This window comes from Syngnathus leptorhynchus, chromosome 7, assembly GCF_054491065.1.
Source record: "Syngnathus leptorhynchus isolate UIUO chromosome 7, UIUO_Slep, whole genome shotgun sequence".
Taxonomy (NCBI): domain Eukaryota; kingdom Metazoa; phylum Chordata; class Actinopteri; order Syngnathiformes; family Syngnathidae; genus Syngnathus; species Syngnathus leptorhynchus.
Genome location: NC_141201.1, coordinates 12,190,143 through 12,212,620, shown reverse-complemented (window position 1 = coordinate 12,212,620; position 22,478 = coordinate 12,190,143). Strand labels below are relative to the sequence as shown.

General features: G+C 42.0%; 1 protein-coding gene across 7 annotated transcripts in view; it reads right to left on the bottom strand.

Annotated features, from left to right (window-relative positions):
* Nucleotides 1-2,254: 2,254 nt before the first annotated feature.
* The window catches only part of bcas3 (BCAS3 microtubule associated cell migration factor), a 211,359-nt gene continuing 191,135 nt past the window's right edge, over nucleotides 2,255-22,478 (bottom strand). For 4 of the 7 annotated variants that reach the window (XM_085916434.1, XM_085916439.1, XM_085916435.1 and 1 more), the window contains one exon: nucleotides 2,255-21,602. In XM_085916434.1, the coding sequence (XP_085772560.1) occupies nucleotides 21,399-21,602 (204 nt within the window). In that variant the 3' untranslated portion in view covers nucleotides 2,255-21,398. The remainder of the gene's footprint in view (nucleotides 21,603-22,478) is intronic. The other 3 variants (XR_015066690.1, XR_015066691.1, XM_085916438.1) reach the window with 3 other exon arrangements.

Here is a 22,478-nt window from a genome sequence, read left to right as displayed (position 1 = left end):
TCTTTCTCTCTCTCTCTCTCTGTTTCTCTCTCTCTGTGTTTCTCTCTCTCTAACACACAACACACATGTGCAGATTGAGAGCTAGACAGGAAGTGGTGCAGGAATTCCCAAGTTGACATTTCTTGCATTCATGCAGTGATTGGAAAAACACTCCTATAAAATGGTGTGAGGGGACGGGGAGACAGAATTTCTTTTCAGGATCGGAATGGAGCCGGGCGACCAAATGCTGCTTGGACCAGGGTTAATTGAAGGGAAAAGGGAGTTGGAAGGGAGAATGAAGGGGAACAGACAACGGATAAACTGACATAACCTAACAAAACAATAACGGGACAGACCGACAGACTGGCTAACAGAATTAGAACAGACAAAGACGTGAGACAGGAGACATGAAACGAGAACGATCCGACAGGGGAGTGAGGGGCAGACAGGACTAAAATACACGACAGGTAACGAGAGGCAGGTGACTGTGATAAGTACATAGATTGTGAGTAGTGTTGCGTGTTGTGCGGGATGTCCGTTGTTGAGCCAGGAAAGCAAAGGTGTGGAGTTTAGAGTTGATTCTTTATTGGCAAGATCTTGGGTTGTTTAATGGCGGTCAATACATAAGGCACGGCAGCAGATGAAACAACAACTTCTGTCTCCAGGTCAGCTTGTTTTATACTGTCCGGAAAGGCGGGAACTTGTCACATGACCATTTCGTACCTGAGGCGGGAACTTGTCACATGACCATTTCGTACCTGAGTGTGGGGGCGGAACCCCCCAGTGTATGCGTGTGTGTTTGCTTATGTGTGTTGTATTCATGTTCTGATTGAGCAGTTAAGTTTGCATAAAATAATAAAAGAATTGTACATATACAAGCATCATATTGTACAGAGATTGTCCACCCTAATAGAACATGTCCACATTGCTGTTGCTCCCTCTTCAGTAGACAGGAAGGAAGGGGCGAGTACACAGACACGTACAGAAACCATGACAACCTACACATAATAAAACAACCGGGGATGAGTTGTGACAATTTCTAGGTGAGGAAAGAAAGTGTAACTTTTCTCTTTCCTTCTGTCTACCCAAAAGCCTGCAAAAACAATATCCGGATAGTCTTCCCTTTCAACGGACACATAATACCTCTTGTAAAAGTTTTAAGCATTCACATTGCTGCAGTTTTGTTCGAACTACAGTTTTTTTTTCCAAAACGACTTACCTTAATTAGAAACTCACATTGCATTGTGGCCAACAGTAGAATCTGGGCCAATAATAGCACACCTTAGTCTTGGTCTGATGTCTTTTACATAATTGAACATTTTTGAAAAAAATATTGAAATAATTACTTTCCCTAGTAACTAGTTAAATTTATGAATGGGTAATTCACATACCAATTCAATAACTATTTTGGAAAGGTATCTAGTAGCTGCAAGTAATTACATGATGAAAAAAGGCATTTACATTGCCAATTCCTCTTCAAGCTGGTCTGTAACTGTCAGAAAAGTTGTAAACTAAACGGCAGTTCCGGTGATGTCACACCATCTCATCCGAGTCTGCAAATTATAAATCGGATTAGTAATTACGAGTCATTTGTACACAGCATGCACATTGCGATCCCTCACACCATTTTACAGGAGTGTTTTTTTAATCACTGCATGAATCCATTGCAGTATATGCTAAGGGAGCAAATTTGTTCTTTGGTTTGGAGTACAAACTTTATACTGTGCAAACAGGTACATGAATCTTAAAAATCTGTGTGTGTTTGTGTGTGTATGTATATATATATATATATATATATATATATATATATATATATATATATATATATATATATATATATTCATTTCATTCCGAGATTGCTAGTTTTTTTGTGGATGGTTGTGTGCAAGCCTGAGAATCAATGTTCATTACAAATCCTAAATCCACGCTCATAAACTGAGGAGCTGAAGTGAAGTCAATTTGATGCTTGGAACCCCTTACCCCTGCCAATATATTAATGCAACCCAGCATAAGAACAAATCTGTTCAAAAAGCTTAAACTTCAAACACTCCACTGGGTTGGCAAAAAGGTGAACGTGTGGCAGATGCCTGACACATTGGCGTCTGTTCAGTCACTGCACAGAGCAGTTGCTCAAGCTTCACTGACCCTGGCATCATGATGCACGCATGCACGCACCCACAGGGCAGCACAGTAAATGCATTGTGCACTTGCTGACACTAATGCTGCCATTCATTGTGTTCCTCACAGACTGTGTTTGAATATGTGTGTGTGTGTGTGTGCTTGTGTGTGTGTGTGTGTGTGTGTGTGTGTGTGTGTGTGTGTGTGTGTGTGTGTGTGTGTGTGTGTGTGTGTGTGTGCGCGTTCGTGTCTGCGTGATCCAATTATCCTCTGAGCTAGGTAGGCTTTCTGGTGCTTTATCCCTACCAGGGTCATGGCAACTTATGATGTACAGGATTGTACAGGGAGGTGTTACCGCCTGCCGGGCATTGCTGCCTGTCGCACCTTCTCCGGTCCCCATGGGACAGCTGCAGGGCTATCAGCCAGAAACCACCATTCACCAACATTTCGCTCCTTTAATTGTGGTACATCTCCTAGTGGCGGAGTAGTAACAGGGACGTCTCCCTGCAGCTGAGGTCTTATCCCTGCAGCTGCTGTCTGGGGTTAGATGTTCTTCCCCCAAGTTCTGTCCTTCCCCTGCAGCCAGGGCCAAAACATCCTTTGTCCGCCTCCTCTGCCAGATCCTTTGATGCCTTCCTCTGGTGACTCCTACGTCCTTTAGCAGGCATGTGGTCAACAAACCCACGAAGCCCCGGCATCCAACCTCCACTGAGTAGATGGATGTCTTCCAGCCAGCCTCCCAGCAGTCTGCACCCAGCTCAGAGTACTTGACCTTTTTTCGCTCAAAAGCGGGCTTGATGCCCTCCTCCATTGGTATGGTGAGCTCAGTGAGGGTCACTGCTTTTATCTTGGTAGACCACACAACTATGTCTGGCCAGAGAGATGTTGTGGTGATCTCGGTGGGGAACTGCAGCTTCCTGTCCAGGTCTACCTTCATGCTCCATTCCTGGCCAGGAGTAGAGGGCCTTGCTCTTTCTCTTTGCCTGGTACCTTTCCTGATTCTTCCATCACTTCGGCTACCTTCCTCAGGACCTGATCAAGGCACCATCTATGGCGGCCCTGTGAGAGTCCAATTTTGCAGCCTGATAGGATGTGCTGGAGGCTTATGCTGCGAGAATTGCAGAGCGTGCACCATTCCTCGTTCCCAAACCACTGGTGGAGATTCCTAGGGCAGGGAAGCATGTCATAGGTTGACTGGGTGAGGAAGCTGAGTCTTGCCTGTGGGATCTTCCACACGTCTGACCAGCTGATGTTCCTGTTTGAGATTCCCTCCCAGGTTGTCCAGCTTCCTTGCGGCCCTGAGACACAGCCTTGATCTTATAGCGATCTACCTCCATCTTTGTCACCTCTGTTAGGGTTGACAAATTATTTTGATCGTATGATTATGTTGGAATGTTGACTAGAATCATTGACTTTGTTCAAACCTTTCTACTTTCCTTGACTCTGGAAGGTTTGCACATTCAGATGTTGAAACCTTCCAAATGATGTGGAAAATTCTTGCTTAGTTAGTTATCTAAAATGCTCCACTAGTATATTTTTCCACAACCTTGTAAAACAAAGAGCGAAGACCCTTTTCACTGATTAACCAGGCTGCAGAAGTGACCCCCAAAACCTGTTCACTCTCACCCCACGCTGATTTTTATCAATAAATATTGTCTTGCAAGAGGCGTAGGTCAGACAGCTTTCAAGCATCATTGTACCACACAGGGTGATGATAGCTTTCTCCGCTTGCAAGCGTAAAATGGCCAAACTGTCTCCAGTGTGGTTCTTGCAAAGAAGTTTGAGTGAGCAACACTCTAACAACATCTGCCACCACTATCTCCTTCCTTTCCTTGTGGTTAGCTTTGGACCAGAAGCGCGGTGCATCTTCCCATCGTAGGCTTACTCTTCCGACTTGAACTCTGCCCACGACCTCCTGGTGTTGCAGTCGACTGACAGCTTGGTGGAATTCGATCTGGGCGTCAGAACCTTGGCGTTGGCATTCCCAAATGACTCATCTGTGGACTCCTGAAGTTCGAGACCCAACCTATACTTCTCCTGCATGTAGCCTAGCTTGGGTGATTTGAGTGATAGCTGCAGATTGTTTTTTCCAAAGAGGCCGGCTTCTGAAAGTCACAGAGGCAGCCCCAACCACTTCCGGATGAATAAATTGGCTTCCCATCCATCTTACTCATGGTCGATGAGGGGATCTTGCTCATTTTCAGGAGCCACATTAATTTCTGGTAGAGTGTAAACTGGTAGCACCAAACTTTGTACTTCCCAGGGAGTTGGGTTTGGTTGATCCTTGTCAAGCCATCACAAAACTGCTTTAGGACGGGTTTCCCCATCCTCTTGTCAGAGAGCTCTGCAGTATACCTCCTTAAGCTTTTGATGGGTTGCTCTGTGAGGAGTGGGATCTTTTCCCCTTCAACAACAAAGGTGGTGCTGTCGTTCCTGACTCCTCTCCTGAGTGACAGGCTGCCCGACTTTGAGGGCTTGGGCTTTATTCTAGCCTATGACATCAGCTCATCCAACCTCTTCAGTAGTCTAGATGCACATGCTGCTGTCTGAAGGAGAGTGGTGACGTCATCTTTGTAGCTCCTTAGTGGGGGAAGCTTTGACCGGTTGAACGTTTAACCAACCCTACCATTTGCCTTGCACAATGAGGATTGTTTCGAACACTGCTACAAACAGTATTGATGAAATGGCACACCCCGCCCGCTATCCCTACTTCAAGCCGCTGCCAGCCAGTAGTGAAGTCTTAGACAGAGAAGAACATCTCCAGGTTGCTAGAATACTGTGCTACCATATTCTTGATACAGGTGGTCATGTGGAAAAAGTCTGTGGCGTAGTTGATTCGTTGGTGTGGGAGTGATTCATATGCGTTGGCAAGGTCAAGCCAGAAGACGTGCAGGTCAGTCCTGTGCTGTCTTATTGAGGAGTGCTCCACGCATCCTGGGAAACCTACAACTCCTGCCTTCTGGAAGTTGGTGACAATGTAGCCGTTCTCCAGCAGGTAGGTGGTTATCCTCCTGGCTAGCACTGTGAAGATCTTCCCTTCTACATTTAATAATAATAATAATAATACATTTTATATGTATGGCATCTTTCACGGCACTCAAGGTCGCCGAACACACATACAAATCGACACAATTAAAAGAAAAGAAGTCTAAAAGCAAAGAGACCTCTTGAGCAGAGCAATAAAATTAGACAAATGCCTGCCTAAACAGGTGGGTTTTGAGGTGAGATTTAAAAAGTTCGATGGAGTCAATGTTTCTGATGTCCGGGGGGAGGGAATTTGTTGGGTCTAAATATGATCAGACATTAAATCACATGCTGGAACAAAGAGGAGAAGACAACCAGGATGAGTTTACTCGCGAGGAGAACGATAGAGAAAGGAAGCTCAGTTACAATCTCCACCAGTTCTGAGTTCCTCCTCCACGTGCTCCTCTTTTTAATGTTTTGGTTGCCCTGGTTACAGAGGCGTTGCTACACTAAAGGGAGGGGAGATAGTGGCTGTAGCAACGCTGATTAGCTAAGGAATGTAGTGTCGTGTGATCTAGCACTTGTCGGCCCTCGACCCCCGCATTGGGACTGCAGAGTCTGCTTTCTTCCCCCAACCAGTTGTCCTCTCCATGAGTGGCCGACTCCTCCTCGACTGTGATCAGATAACTTGAAGCACGTTGAATGTCGCTTACCTGTGGAACAATGCAACTAAACCCTTGCTAAGTTTATCTTCTTAGTAAACTAACACAACACATAATAATAATAATATCTAGCCCTACTTAAACATTTCAACACATATTAAGTAAATGTAAGGTAACTGGCATACAGTTCCTTAAACGAACATTGAGTAAATATGGGATAACTTTAATGTGACTACTTCAAACTGTATACAGTAATCCCTCCTACTTCGCGGCTTCAACTATCGCGGCTTCGCTATATCGCGGGTTTTCAAAAATGCGGAAATGAATTATTTTATCGCAGAAATTTCATCATTTCACGAGGTTTCGCGGCCACTTGAGTTTCTTCATTTTCCTTTAATAATGATAGCTTACGTTTAAAAGTGAAATGAATAAATTAAAGAGTCAGTACAGTATACTTTATCGTCACATGTGACTTCAGGGCGTTCTCGCTGTTGTATATTTTGGACTAACTCATGTTCCGTAGTGGGAAAACCCCGGATGTGGGAGGGGGAGCTTCGGGGACGTTCAGTGTCGCGATGTACGGCCAGTGAACTGACTGTGATGAAAGGAATAAAGCAGTACCCATCACGTCGTTGTCCGAACCATGCTTGCTACATCAGAACCTGGAAAATAGTAAAGATATAACACTCTCCACCGGCGGTGGCCTTCATCTGGACATAGCAATACACTGTTAGTCTCGTCGCTAAGGCATGAATGCGGAGCGCACAGTCCATTGATATGAAAGTCCCCTAGCAGCGAGCTGGTTGATGTCAGCGATAAAAATAGAATATCTTCCAAGAATAGCTCAAAAAAATCTAGTTTCTATTTCGCGGAAATTCCCATTTCGCGGTTGGGTCTGGAACGTAACCCCCGCGAAGTAGGAGGGATCACTGTATATCCAGTTTCTATCATCTACAATCTATGAATCAAAGCTACAGTTAACTAAAAGGAATGAAGTCCCTAAACAAAGAACATCTCGCAAGCAAAGAAGACCTGCTCATTGTCATTGAAGACTTCTTACAAAACACACACAAAAGGACAGGAAGGAACCATAAGGCTGACTGAGATCAAAAGACATTCTTTAAACCAAATACAAAGTATTTAGTTTAAAGGAGAGTCGTAAAGTCGTAAAACATAAGGCCTCCTGGTCTGGCAGGCCAAGGCTTTCCCCGAGATTATTCCAACAGAATTCCAGAGGCGAGGGGCAGAGCAACTGAAGGCTCTGGCCCCCATAGTTGACAGATAAAAGGTGAGGGTGATACTGGAGGCAGACCTGAGAGACCGGGTAGGAATGTGTACATGAAGGAGGTCTGACAGGTATGGAGGAGCAAGGTTATGGATGGCCTTGAATGTGTGAAGGAGAATTTTATAATCAATGCGCTGTTTTATGGGGAGCCAGTGAAGTTGGTGTAGAACGGGAGTGATATGATGGTAGACAGTGGTTCCAGTGACAATGCGAGCAGTAGCGTTCTGGACCAGTTGCAATTTATGGAGGAGTTTTTGAGGGAGACCAAAAAGGATGGAGTTGCAGTAATCTAAGCGAGAGGTGACAAGTGAGTGGACTAAGATAGCAGCGCTGGATGGGGTGAGTGATGAGCGGAGGCGATTAATGTTACGAAGGTGAAAATAAGCGGAACGGATAGTGTTGTTTATGTGGGTGCTGAATGATAGGTTGCAATCAAGGACGACACCCAGACTCTTTGTCTGAGGGGAAGGGGAAACCGAGGAGGTGTCAATGGTGAGAGTAAAACAGGGTCGTTTATTGAGAGAAGCTTTGGAACCTATAAGGATTACCTCAGTTTTGTCGCTGTTTAGTTTAAGGAAGTTTGAGGTGAACCAGGATTTTATTTCTTGAAGGCACGCACTGAGAGAGGAGGTTGTCAGGCTGAAAGGGGGTTTTGAAGAGACATAGAGCTGGGTGTCGTCCGCGTAACAGTAAAAATTAATGTTATGTTTACGGAAAATCTGACCAAGTGGGAGGAGATAAATGATAAATAGGAGGGGACCAAGGACAGAACCCTGGGGAACACCAGAGGACACGGGGGAGGGGTGAGATGTGAATGATTTTAACTGGATAAATTGAGAACGGCCAGAAAGATAAGAGTGAAACCAGTGCAGGGTTGTGTCAACCAGTCCAATAGCGGCTAGTCTTCCTAAGAGGATGGAGTGAGAGATAGTGTCAAAAGCTGCACTTAAATCAAGAAGCATGAGTATGGATATGAGACCAGAGTCGGCTGCAATCAGGAGATCATTAGTGATTTTAATAAGGACTGTTTCTGTACTGTGTCGAGGGCGAAAACCAGCCTGGAACTGTTCGTATAGATTATTATTAGTGAGGTGGGTGTGGATCTGAGATGCAACCACTTTTTCAAGAATTTTGGACAGAAATGGCAGGTTGGAGGTGGGACGGAAGTTACTGAGGATATTGGGATCTAAACCTGTTTTTTTAATAATTGGAGTAACTGTAGCAGATTTGAGAGATAGAGGGACAGAACCAGAGGTGAGAGAATAATTGATAATAGCAGTAATCAAGGGGAGCAGAGAGGGGAGGGAGGCTAAAACCAAAGGAGTAGGCAGAGGGTCAAGTTGACATGTAGATGGCTTTAAATTTCGAATGAGTTTGGATAGATCAGCAGCAGAGGGATGTTGGAAGCAGGAAAGAGAGGTGGGGGTGGGATGAGGAAGGAAAGAAGATGAATAGCTAGACATGTGAGAGGTCAGTTGTTGGTGGATAGTGCCTATTTTATTGTCAAAGAAGGACATCAGGGTGTTACAGTGACCGGTAGAGTAGAAGTGTAGGGGGAGGGAGTCACGTGGGCGGGTTGAATTATTAATTATGGAAAACAGGGCACTGGTGTTCCCCGCACCAGCTGCAATTTTCTCCGCAAAATAGTGTGATTTTGCGGAGGAAATTGCAGGCTTATATTGCATTATGTGAGTATGGTACAACAGTTTATGAATCATGAGTCCAGTTTTGCGAGAAAGCCGTTCCAGCTGTCGTCCTTTGGCTTTCAGTTGACGTAGATGAGTTGAGAACCAGGCTGCAGAGTGGGGGAAAGAAACAGTTCGGGTTTTGAGGGGGGCAAATGAGTTTAGCAGAGTTTGTAGTCCAGTGTCGTAAGCAGAAACAAGCTGATCCGGGGTATATGGGGGGGGGGGGGGGTGACGGTGGGGAGACTGCCAATGGCTGATGTGAAATCTGCTAAATTGATATTTTTGATATTGCGGAAGGATATGGTACGTGATTGTTTGATTTTCGACAGTGTGAGACTGAGATTAAAAGAAACTAATAAATGATCAGAGAGGCCTGCTCCCAGATAAAGAGGAGAGCAGTTAAGAGGAGTGACACCAGAGCAGCAGACTAGATCTAAAATATGGCCTTTGGTGTGGGTGGGGAAATTAATGTGTTGTTTAAGTCCAAAACTGTCCAGGCAGAAGATAAAATCCTTAGTGAGAGTGGTGTTGGAGTTGTCCATGTGAATATTTAAGTCCCCAAGCAGAATGATGTTGGATGAAAGTGAGCAGATGTGAGTGAGGAATGTAGTGAATTCCTAAATAAAGTCCTTATTTGGTTTGGGTGGACGGTAGATATTAGCTAAAATAATTGGAGTGGGTCCATTTAGCTGCAGAGCAACAGATTCAAAAGAACTGGTCTCTGGCACCGAAACAGATGAGACCTTCCAAGTTTCACGATGAAATATTGCTAAACCTCCTCCTCGACCAGTGAGGCGTGGTTTGCTCGTATAAACAAACCCGGGTGGACATGATTCATTAAACTGAGAAAAGTCACCAGGATGTTGCCATGTTTCAGTCAAACACAGAGAGTCAAACTTGCTGTCAAGGAGGAGGTCCTGTAGCAGCTGTCCTTTGCCGGTGAGGGAGCGAATGTTAAGTAGTCCCAGATTGACGTCACAGTGTTGGTTCGAGCAGGAAGCATTAGCTACCGTAGCTAGGCTAGCCAATGCACTGTGATCCACCTTCCTGTTCATGTTTCTCGGTGGATGGCGGCGGCTGTAGGACCAGATGGTGTTTATGGCAGTGGAGTCATCGATGTGGTAGTTGCGTCGAGCTCCACGGTGGATGTATCTCCGGTGGTGACGGCGAGCGATGTCCGGAAAGCATTGCAGTGCAGGTCGGGGAGCAAACCGGCAGTGCCGGAGCTGGAGAAGCACTGCGTTTGTGTAATGAATCCGGGTTGACTTCATGCTGGATGTATCATGGCGGACAGGGAAGTCCACCAGAGCATGGAGCTCACAGCAGGGTTGATATGTATGATATACGGGCCAGACAGGAAAACAGCGGAGCAGCGACCAGCTACTACACAGGTAGCAGCTGAACAGTGTAGGCAACCACGCTACAAACAAACAAGTCCACTTGAGAGTTGTCCAAGAGTAAAACCAAGAGTACGACATTCGTCCAAGTTTAGTGATCTGCTGCAGACTTTGCAGGAAATCGAGCAAAACGTCAAAAAACATAAAAAATGTCCAGAGAGCAGCGGCAGCAATACGCGCCAGCGTTCACTCACATTTGGAAGGGTGATGTTACGTAACTGGCCAATATCTTTGGAGTTGGTTTCCTTGGGAATGAAAACTGCTACTGGTCTTTGCCACTCAGGTGGAATGAGTTGCTTCTTCCACATAGTTCTCATTAGGTACCATAGCAGCTCTAATAGCTTGGGGCAGTTCTTATAGAGCTTGTAGGAGACTCCGTTGGGGGCTGGTGCAGAAGAGGATCTTGCCTTCTCCACAACTTGCCTGATCTCACTAAGCTTGGGAGGCATGGTGTTGAACTCAGTTGTCGGCTGTGCAGGACGAGGTACATACCCTGGTGTTCCAGGGTGGGGGTGGGGCGCCTCTTTGCGGATCACTGTACTGCTTTTTGACATGCTGTTCCAATTGCTCCCTGGCAGTTTCGAGCCTGCCAGACTCCTTTTCCTCCAGCAGTTGTTTGGCATGCTTGAAAGGATCCTTGAAGAAACTTGCCCACTCTTTTTGTTTACACTTGCTACGTTTTCAGATGCATTCAGCTCTGCGAAGCATGGCTAGTCTTTTCCTGACCTCCTCCCACAGGGCATTCAGCCTTTTCTCCAGTTTTTTTCAGAGTTGCCTACACTTTTTCACAAGTTGGAAAAAAATCTCTCTTGGAATGGTCCTCTGTCTGGGCACAATTTTACCAAGCCTGTCCTTGCAGGTTAAGGATATAATGGCCCCGATATGATTGAGCTTGGCCTCTGCCCCTCCATGCAGTGACTCCTTTAGAATCTAGATCAGGTCTGCATCCTGTGCACGCCATGCTTTTGTTTCATTAGCCTTTGGCCACTTGACCTTGCATCTTCCGGTTGGTTTCTTAGTCTGTGCATTTGGCTCTATTCTGTCTGAGGTGATGATGGCAGGGTCTTCATGCTCACGTAGAGGCTCGTTCTCCACCAGTGGTCTGTCACCCTTTGTAGATTGGTCGAAAGAGCACAGAAAGAGTATAGTGATAAGAACAAAGAAGTGAAGAAGAGTGCCTGAAGAGACAAGAGTGAAAATTGGACATGGAGAAAATTGCGCATGACGCAGAACAAGCTGCACATCGTGGTCACATGGGGACCATATACAAGATTACAAATAAGTTATACGTCCAAAGCTCGAATCAAACAGGTCCTGTGGAAGACAAGCACGGCAACACCATCTCCACAAAATGTGAACAAGCAGATAGATGGGTGCAACACTTCTAAGAAGTTCCTCAACCATCCAGAACCAGACGAACCAGCTGATCCTGTCCAGGCAGAGGTAATCCTCGACATCGTCACCAGTGAACCAACAGAGGCCGAAGTCACAGCTGCCATCAGTCGAATGAAGTCAGGGGAAAGCAGCAGGCATCGACTCCATCCATGCTGAGATGATGAAAGCTGACATGGTTACCTCCGCAAGTGTCTTAAACATATTCAACAAGGTCTGGTCGGAAGAAAGAATACCTACAGACTGGTGCAAAGGACTCATTGTCAATTTGCCAGAGAAGGGGAACTTACAGAACTGTGAGAATTGGAGAGGCATCGTTCTTCTTTCGATACACAGCAAAATATTCAGCAGAATACTACTGGACAGAATACAGAAGTCTGTTGACGATACACTGAGGCAGGGTTCAGGCAAGGAAGAGCCTGCATTGATCAGATCTATACACTCCGCAACATAATGAAGCAATGCACTGAATGGAATGGACCCATGGTGATCAACTTCATCAACTTCAAGAAGGCATTCGACAGCATCCACAGGGTGACTTATGGAAAATCCTTCCTTCCTATGGAATCCCACCAAAGATTGTGACACGTGAGGAGGTTTTATGAAAATTTTGAGTGCAGTGTCATATTCAATGGGGAGCCGACTGAATGGTTTTCAGTGGAGTCTGGGATTTGACAAGGGTGCATCATCTCTCCCATCCTCTTCCTTATTACCATTGATTGGGTTATGCAACACAGCAGGGCTGACAAGGCCAGAGGCATTCAATGGTCTTTCTTCACCCATCTCGAAGACCTTGTCCCACCAAAGATTGAGACACGTGAGGAAGTTTTATGAAAATTTCGAGTGCAGTGTCATAGTCAATGGGAAGCTGACTGAATGGTTTTCGGTGGAGTCTGGGCTTTGACAAGGGTGCATCATCTCTCCCATCCTCTTCCTTATTACCATTGATTGGGTTATGCAGCGCACCATGGCTGACAAGGCCAGAGGCATTCAATGGTCTATCTTCACCCATCTCGAAGACCTTGACTTTGCAGATGATCTTGCAATCATTTTCACGACGCACAAGCAGCTGCAGGAGAAGACCGACAGTCGAACGAGATATGCTAAACAAACCGGATTCAACATCAACACTTCCAAGACACTAGTGATGAGCATCAACTCAAAACAGAAGGAGCACATCACTGTGAATGGAAAACCCTTGGAGAACGTTGAGTTCACATATCTCGGCAGTCTTATCAGCAGTGACATCAGCGCGATGTCCAAGTAAGATTAGGAGAAGACAGAAGTGCCTTTTCCAGAATACGACCAGTATAGAAGTCCAACCAGTACAGCCTGAAAACCGAGGTGAAGTTGTATAACTAATGTAAAGTCGGTGCTCTTGTATGGATCAGAATGTTGGCGGGTCACCAAGTCAGATATGAACAAGACAGACGTCTTCCACAACTCGTGTCTCTGACAAATATGCCGCATCTTCTGGCCACAGAAAATCTCAAATGAAGACCTGTACAAGAAGCCTAAGACCACCTGGCGGAGAAAAGTGCAGAGCGAGCTCAAGGAATGAGGCATTACGTGGAGTGAAGCATACATGGAAGAGGGCAAAAGACAGAAGTGATTGGCAATCAATTGTTGTGGCCTTATGGGGCCCTTTATGAGTTAATTGGTTGGTATAGATTACTGGTATAGACTACTATAAGAAAAGGTTGTGAAGGAGGGAGGAAGGAATGAGTGGAATTTGTGTGTGTGTGTGTGTGTGTGTGTGTGTGTGTGTGTGTGTGTGTGTGTGTGTGTGTGTGAGAGAGAGAGAGAGAAAGAAAGCGAGAGAGAGAGAGAGCATGCATGTGGTGGTGTGTGAGACATCTTTTTCAGCTGTTGTTACTATGAGCGCGTGACCCAGGTTAAAACCAGCTGAAAAAGACACCCTCATAGTAACAACAGCTGAAAAATATGTGTCACACACCACCACGTGACACTCCCTGACGAAAGCGGAAGTTGCCGCCAAAACTGTCGATAAAAGATCTACATATTTTGTCTGAACAAAAGAAAACAAAAGGCCATTATCACTTAAGACATAATGAACACAATCCAACTGTCATCATATGCATTTCTTTTGTTCCCCATAATGAGGGTTTGTGTATAAAAGCTTCCTTTCTTCAGTAATGTCAGTTTTGATCTCGTTCTGTCTCTTTTTTGTGTCAATTATATGGCACTATTTGCCTGGCGGATGGACATGCGATCAACACGCCACGCTTCTCCCCAGTGACCGTGTCACATATCCCTCCGCCCAGCAAAGCGGTGCCGCACAACAGCGGTCCACAGCCTTTTTACGAGCGTATGTGATAAAGTCATCACAAAAATCACGACAAATCCATAGATATGCCGCACTGGACGACAAGCAGCAATGTTCAAAACTTGAGCAAAAAGTAGCGGCTTACACTTCGGAAATTACGGTACGACTAAGTCATTTGTTGTTGCCACAAGTGGCTTAGAAAATGAATGGCTTGGCATTATTATTTGGCAAAAACGCATTGTAAATGTGATCGATCAAATCATTAAACACAGCCACATCAAAGTAATTCAATGCAAACAACCATCATATGACGTCAGCTCCCACATCCAAGATCGTTCCAGTTCTTGAGCATACTTCGAAAGTGGAAGTGAATTACGAAAAACTAGGGCTGGGTATCACTGCCAATTTCCTAAATCGATTTTATTTCGATTCTGAAGGTTCTAAATCGATTCAACCTGCTCTTAACCTGACCAGCTCAGTGGCCTAGTAGTAGAGTGTCCGCCCTGAGACTGGAAGGTTGTGGATTTAAACCCCGGCCGGGTCATACCAAAGACTATAAAAATGGGACCCATTGCCTCCCTGCTTGGCACTCAGCATTAAGGGTTGGAATTGGGGGGTTAGATCACCAAATGATTCCCGAGCGCGACACCGCTGCTGCTCACTGCTCCCCTCTCCCCAAGGGGATGGATCAAAATCACATGGGGATGGCTTAAATGCAGAGGACAAATTTCACCACACCCAGTGTGTGACGATGATCATTGTGACTTTTTTTTACTTTTAAATAGTGAAAATAGCTCACCTCTGTTGAAAAGACGGAATGAGCCGCCTGAAGCCTTTTCCCCGACAAAGTATGGATGTAAATCTTTGCAAAAAAAAATTGCAATGGCCTCTGTTATCCTTATGGCCTGTGGAGACTCATATGGTCTCGTTAGTATGTCCTTAAGTTTCTTTAGTTTTGCCCCGGGCGGCTTGTTGTCGGAAGCCAACGTAATAGTGTAGTACTTTGTCAAGTGGCTTCAGAGGTTTGTAGTATTTCTACAATATCTGAACTCCGCTCCGCATATCTTGCACACCACCTTGGATTTATCCGGCTCATTTTCCTGTTGTTTTAAATTCAAAATTGATCCAAACGTCAGACTTCAGCTGGGACGACTTGCTGAGCGGTGTCTTACCTGCCTCCGCAATTTTGTGAATTCGCACTTGAACGTCTTCACACATGATGTCATCACGCACGAGACTGCTGCGGGCCTGCGGCAGAAAAATAACTCTTCAGTGTGCACCATGAGTGTATTACAACTGTCGATTTAATGTCCTATGAATTGATTATGTCAAATTTTAATGGTATCAATTCAAAATCGATTAAATCGATTTATTTACCCAGCCCTATGAAAAACAGTTTGTAAAGTCCAGCTGTGTGAAAAATTCAGTTAAGCCGCAACACAGAGCATCAGTGTCAGGAGTGTCATGTGTACATTAACTGGCTTTATTTTGCGTACACCTGCCAACAACACATTGACCCGTTGTCCTGGTGAAACAACCTTTAGTATAATTAGCAATTCAAAGGCAAACAGATTTTCCACCTGTCCTATTGTTCTCAGTAAAACTGGTGTAACAATGGTTGAGGAGTCCAAGACTGAACTGAGGGTGTCCAGCCCAGAAAAATACACGCACACACACACACGCACCTCACCTATCATGCACATGTACTCACGCACGTTTGTTACATCCTCTGTAACGAACGCCTGGTTCACAAGGCAGGATCATTGGCCGGAATAGGCCCCGAATGTCCCCTCCCGACAATCGTCGATCGGCCCTGATTATCGCAATGGCTCCAAAAATAATCTTACCTGATAATCATGTCGTGTGGTGTCTTCAGGCTGATCTCGTTCGCTCAGAAAGACGTCCGACCTAAGATGGAGTTTATTCAAAATGTTGGATTTTACTGGCCAGGCTTCACACCACGTGTGGTGTTCCCAGCTGTAGCCAGTCATGCAGCATATCAGAAAGCGTCGTGGAAGCGTGGTGGGAAATCCACAATCAAAACAGTCATGGCGCAACAGAAGTCCGTACTTGCACTGTTTACATTCCTTTGACCATCTTCTCTTTTTACGACACTTTTTTTTCCCCTGCTTAAAACAAAGCAAAAACGTTCACTTCTTTGTCCGAAATGTTTGTCTACTCTATCACGTTTATTCTGGGAGGGAGATTTCTTGTGCGACATGGGAATATTCATGAATGAAATCCCTTCATGTGTGATGCTGCACAACACTCACAGTATTTGAGTACTGTTGTACCCATGATTTTTTTTTCTCATCCCGATGGGGTCTCACATAGGTTGGGGGTCGGCCAACAATTTAATTAATTTTCATCATTAATTTACCATTTTTATTTTATTTAATCATTATTTCGAGACCCACAATAATAATAAGCGTGTGGGCCAAAGTGTCTTCGCCTTCACACGCAATTTCTTCAGAAATTGCCAATTCTAGTTAGTGTGAAGGCGTAAGTTCGAATCCCGTAATAAATTGCAATTTCTAATTCTACTTTATTATTTTATTTTTTCTTATTATTATTAAACAGCTCAGTTGGTAGAGCATCAGACTTCCACCCTCAACCTCGTAAGTTTGAATCCCGTAATAAATTGCAATTTCTAATTAGTGTGAAGGCGAAGGCCTATTGTTATTCTACTTTATTTTTCTTATTATTATTATTATTAGTGTGAAGGCGAAGGCCTTCACACTATTGTTATTCTACTTTATTTTTCTTCTTCTTATTAGTGTGAAGGCGAAGGCCTTCACACTATTGTTATTCTACTTTATTTTTCTTCTTCTTATTATTATCCTACTTTATTCCTCCCACTTTTTTGACACCTAACTACTCCCACATGCTTTAACCGATTCACTCCATTCCAACTTTCACACGTTCCAAAAATTCACGGCATGACTGCTAGTATTTTATTTGTTCATAACATTTACCGTTTTTGCATAATTAGCAAATTTGTGCCTTAAAATCCCCCATTCATTCTTAATGGCGCATTAGACACGAGCGACGTTCAAGTTCGAATTTTGACATCTGACAACTTTTTTCATGATTTCTTTCCTTAACTCATTTATTTAACTCTTTTATTTTTTATTTATTTATTTTTCATTCATTCATTTAGTTATTCATTTAATTTTAAGTTAAAAACATCATTTTACCGTTTTAACGTTCACCATTTTAATTTCTTGATTAATAGCAACATTCCACCACAAAAAACACATAGTCGCTGTTTAGCTCAGTGAGAAAACAATGGTCCCTAAACACGAGCCACGTCCGCGAGCGAGTTCGAATCCTGCTTGGCCATAATTTTTTTTTCATTCATTCAATTTTAACACATCACTTTAATAATTACTTTCATCATCATCATTAATTTACCGTTTTTATTTTTCATTTAGTTATTCATTTAATTTTAAGTTAAAAACATCATTTTACCATTTTAACGTTCACCATTTTAATTTCTTGATTAATAGCAACATTCCACCACAAAATACACATAGTCGCTGTTTAGCTCAGTGAGAAAACAATGGTTCCTAAACACGAGCCACGTCCGCGAGCGAGTTCGAATCCTGCTTGGCCATGATTTTTTTTTCATTCATTCAATTTTAACACATCACTTTAATAATTACTTTCATCATCATCATTAATTTACCGTTTTTATTTGATTTAATCATCATTATTAATTTACCATTTTTCTGTCATTTAATCATCATTTCGAGTCCCACAATAGTGTGAAGTGCCTTCGCCTTCACACGCAATTTCTCCAGAAATTGCCAATTCTAGTTATTATTATTAAACAATTTATTCCTCCCACTTTTTTGACACCTAACTACTCCCACATGCTTTAACCGATTCACCCCATTCCAACTTTCACACGTTCCAAAAATTCACGGCATGATTGCTAGTATTTTATTTGTTCATAACATTTACCGTTTTTGCATAATTAGCAAATTTGTGCCTTAAAATCCCCCATTCATTCTTAATGGCGCATTAGACACGAGCGACGTTCAGGAGTGAGTTCAAATTTTGACATCTGACAACTTTTTTCATGATTTCTTTCCTTAACTCGTTTATTTAACTCTTTTATTTTTTATTTATTTATTTTTCATTCATTGATTTAGTTATTCATTTAATTTTAAGTTAAAAACATCATTTTACCGTTTTAACGGCATTCGCCATTTTTATTTCTTGTTTAATACCATCATTTCACCGCTTCAACACTAAGTCGCTGTTTAGCTCAGTAAGAATACAATGATGTTTGGAACACAAGCCACTTCCGCGAGGGAGTTCGATCCCGGTTGGTGATACTTTTTTTATTCATTAATTTTTCATTCATTCAATTTTAACACATTTTAATAATTATTTTCATCATTCATTTAGTTATTCATTTAATTTTAAGTAAAAAACATCATTTTACCGTTTTAACGGCATGTACCATTTTTATTTCTTGTTTAATATCATCATTCCACCACAGCAACACTAAGCCGCTGTTTAGCTCAGTAAGAAGAGACTGGAATTTGGAGCACGAGCGCTGTTCCCGTGCGAGTTCGAATCCGGCTTGACCAATATTTTTTTTTCATTCATTCAATTTTAACACATCACTTTAATAATTATTTTCATCATCATCATTAATTTAACATTTTTATTTTATTTAATCATCAATTTACCAATTTTATGTCATTTAATCATCATTTCGAGTCCCACAATAGTGTGAAGTGCCTTCGCCTTCACACGCAATTTCTCCAGAAATTGCCAATTCTAGTTAAACAATTTATTCCTCCCACTTTTTTGACACCTAACTACTCCCACATGCTTTAACCGATTCACCCCATTCCAACTTTCACACGTTCCAAAAATTCACAGCATAATTGCTAGTATTTTATTTGTTCATAACATTTACCGTTTTTGCATAATTAGCAAATTTGTGCCTTAAAATCCCCCATTCATTCTTAATGGCGCATTAGACACGAGCGACGTTCAGGAGTGAGTTCAAATTTTGACATCTGACAACTTTTTTCATGATTTCTTTCCTTAACTCGTTTATTTAACTCTTTTATTTTTTATTTATTTATTTTCCATTCATTCATTTAGTTATTCATTTAATTTTAAGTTAAAAACATCATTTTACCGTTTTAACGGCATTCACCATTTTTATTTCTTGTTCAATACCATCATTCCACCGCAACAACACTAAGTCGCTGTTTAGCTCAGTAAGAATACAATGATGTTTGGAACACAAGCCACTTCCGCGAGGGAGTTCGATCCCGGTTGGTGATAATTTTATATATTCATTAATTTTTCATTCATTCAATTTTAACACATTTTAATAATTATTTTCATCATTCACTTAGTAATTCATTTAATTTTAAGTTAAAAACATCATTTTACCGTTTTAACGGCATGTACCATTTTTATTTCTCGTTTAATAGCATCATCCCACCAGAATAGCACTAAGTCGCTGTTTAGCTCAGTAAGAGGACAATGGCGCTCTGAACACGAGCCACTTCCACGAGGGCGTTCGAATCCCGCTTGGCCATAATTTTTTTATTCATTAATTTTCCATTCATTCAATTTTAACACATTTTAATAATTATTTTCATCATCATCATTAATTTATTATTTTTATTTTATTTAATCATCATCAATTTACCATTTTTATGTCATTTAATCATCATTTCGAGTCCCACAATAGTGTGAAGTGCCTTCGCCTTCACACGCAATTTCTCCAGAAATTGCCAATTCTAGTTCTACTTTATTATTATTATTTTATTTTTCTTATTAGTGTGAAGGCGTTATTCTCCTTTTTTATTCCTCCCACTTTTTTGACACCTTACTACTCCCACATGCTTTAACCGATTCACCCCATTCCAACTTTCACACGTTCCAAAAATTTACGGCATGATTACTACCATTTTATTTGTTCATAACATTTACCGTTTTTGGATAATTAACAAATTTGTGCCTTAAAATCCCCCATTCATTCTTAATGGCACATTCAACACGAGCCATGTTCCCGAGTGAGTTCGAATCTAACATTGGCCATTATTTTTTATTCATTCATTTATTCAATTAATTTTAACACATTTTTATAATTTATTTCATTCAACATCATCATCATAATTAATTTACCATTTTTATTTTTAATCATTTTATTTCTCAGGATTTAGCATTTTTCCACTGCTTCAATAGTAAGTCACTGTTTAGCTCAGTAAGTAGAGAAAGGCACATTCAACACTTGCCACTTGGCCGATTGAGTTCGAATCTCACTTGACCGTTATATTTTATTCATTCATTTTTTATTCATTCAATTTTAACACACATTCAATTTTTCATTCAACATCATCATCATAATTAATTTACCATTTTTATTTGGACAATGGCCATTATTTTTTATTCATTCATCTATTTATTCATTTAATTTTAATTTTAAAACATCATTTTAATAATTTATTTCATTCAACATCATCATCATAATTAATTTACCATTTTTATTTTATTTAATCATTTTATTTCTCAGGATCTATCATCATTCCACCGCTTCCATAGTAAGTCACTGTTTAGCTCAGTAAGTAGAGAATGGCACATTCAACACTTTTTATTCATTCATTTTTTATTCATTCAATTTTAACACATCATTTTAATAATTCTTTTATGCAACATCATCATAATTTACCATTTATATTTCTCATTTAATAGCATCATTCCACTGCACACAGTAAGCCAGTGTTTACCATTTATATTTTTAATCATTTTATTTCTCAGGATTTAGCATTATTCCACCGCTTCAATAGTAATTTTTATGTTTTTGTAATTTTAAACAGGTCTGATGACAGATATGGTTTTATACACAGTCCTTTTCCATACATGTGGATATTCAGTCATTTTCTGTAGCACTTCTACTTTTTTATACTATTCCAATGGGACTATGTCCCAGCGGAATGGAGTGATGAGATGCAGCTGCGTAAACAGAACGTTGTGAATTTGGTACCCGTTCCGACGAACACATCAAGTATAATCTCTGTGCCACGGCATGGCAAAAAATCTATCTGGGCATCTGCTGCTCGGTGATCGGCGAAAAGTAGCAGTCGAGTGCAATTTTGCATCACTCACAGCAGTGCAGGGGGGAGAGATCGGGCACTTTGCTTCGCACAGTGTGAGCCTGTGCATTTAGCTGAGTGGTCAGTGCTCTCAAGTCAGTGACAGTGGCGGTGTGTTCGCACCCAGTGTGAGGCGGCCCGGAAAGGCCATCTGTAAAAATGGTGCTTGGACCTGGATTGGGAGTGAAGTTTACATGGGATAAATGCCATCTTTCGCTGAACGTTTAGCATTGAACGTTAGTAAAACCTCACTAGATAACATAAAGTGGTGACTGCTTAGCTGTCAGCCTGGTCTTTTAGCTCAGTGGTCAGCACTTCACGCTCCCAAGCCGGTGATGGTGGGATGAGCGTTTGTACCCCGACTGGAGCAGGCCGAAAAAGCCACCTGTAATATATATATATATATATATATATATATATATATATATATATATATATATATATATATATATATATATATATATATATATTTTTTTTTTTTTTTTTTTTTTTTCTAACAATTCTTCAGGCTATGTAGGTCCAGATCATCAGTATCAAAGTCTAGGAGAGGCTGCTGTGCATTAGATGGGTCTTGCAACTGAAGCACAGAGGAAGATGAAATGACTGTAGTCTGGCCTGATGAATGAATGGTCTTAAACTGAAATTGGGGTCCCATCCACAGCCGACGATGCGGACCTGTGTGAGTAACAATCTCCACCTGAGGAATACAAATGAAAATTATGTTAGAACAGAGGATGTTTCAACGGCTTCTACATGACAAACTCATCAGGCAAATGTTGGAGGAAGCAAAACAGAGTACAGTGATCCATCGTCACTTTGCGCTTCACCTATTGCGGCTTCACTATTTTGCGAGTTTATCAGTGACGGGAGAACGGATGAAGAGAAAATAGATAAATACACGCTGATATTGCGGGGCATGCCTATGAGCAATCTCCTGACTGAGGACAACCGTGGACAACAGCAAGTGTTGGGAACTTGGGACATTTGAAAATATAATGCGTTTGTTGACATCGTGATGTGTGTGTGCGCGTGTTATTTACCCATTTTCTTATTGTCTCTACCTTTTGCCTGGCCACTTCCTGTGTTCTTGTGTGTGCATTAGCATATTGACGAGTTAATCCGTACACTGTGTGCACAATTATTAAACAAGTGTGTATTTTGACCATACAATAATTTTTATGCATATTTTCCAAAGCCATGCTATAGCAGCTTAAATGCTTACTTGATACAAGCATATGAAGTGATGTGTATTTATATAACGAGGGATGGTAGACCTGAGACAGGGGTGTCCAAACGTTTTGCAATGGGGGCCATGTTTGGTTAGATGAAACTGTATAGGGGCCGACCTTTCGGACTGACATTCCTCGAACCATTACCATTGTACAAATAAATTAACTTGTAAATATGTAACTATATCCTGTGCTGTCTGCAAATAGGTTGATATTGCAAATGAGAATCTCTTGTCAATTGCATTACCAGGATAGATAGGAAGATTATAATAATTATAAATTAAAGATAGGTTGATATTGCAAATGAGAATCTATCGTCAATTGCATCACCAGGGTAGTTGAAG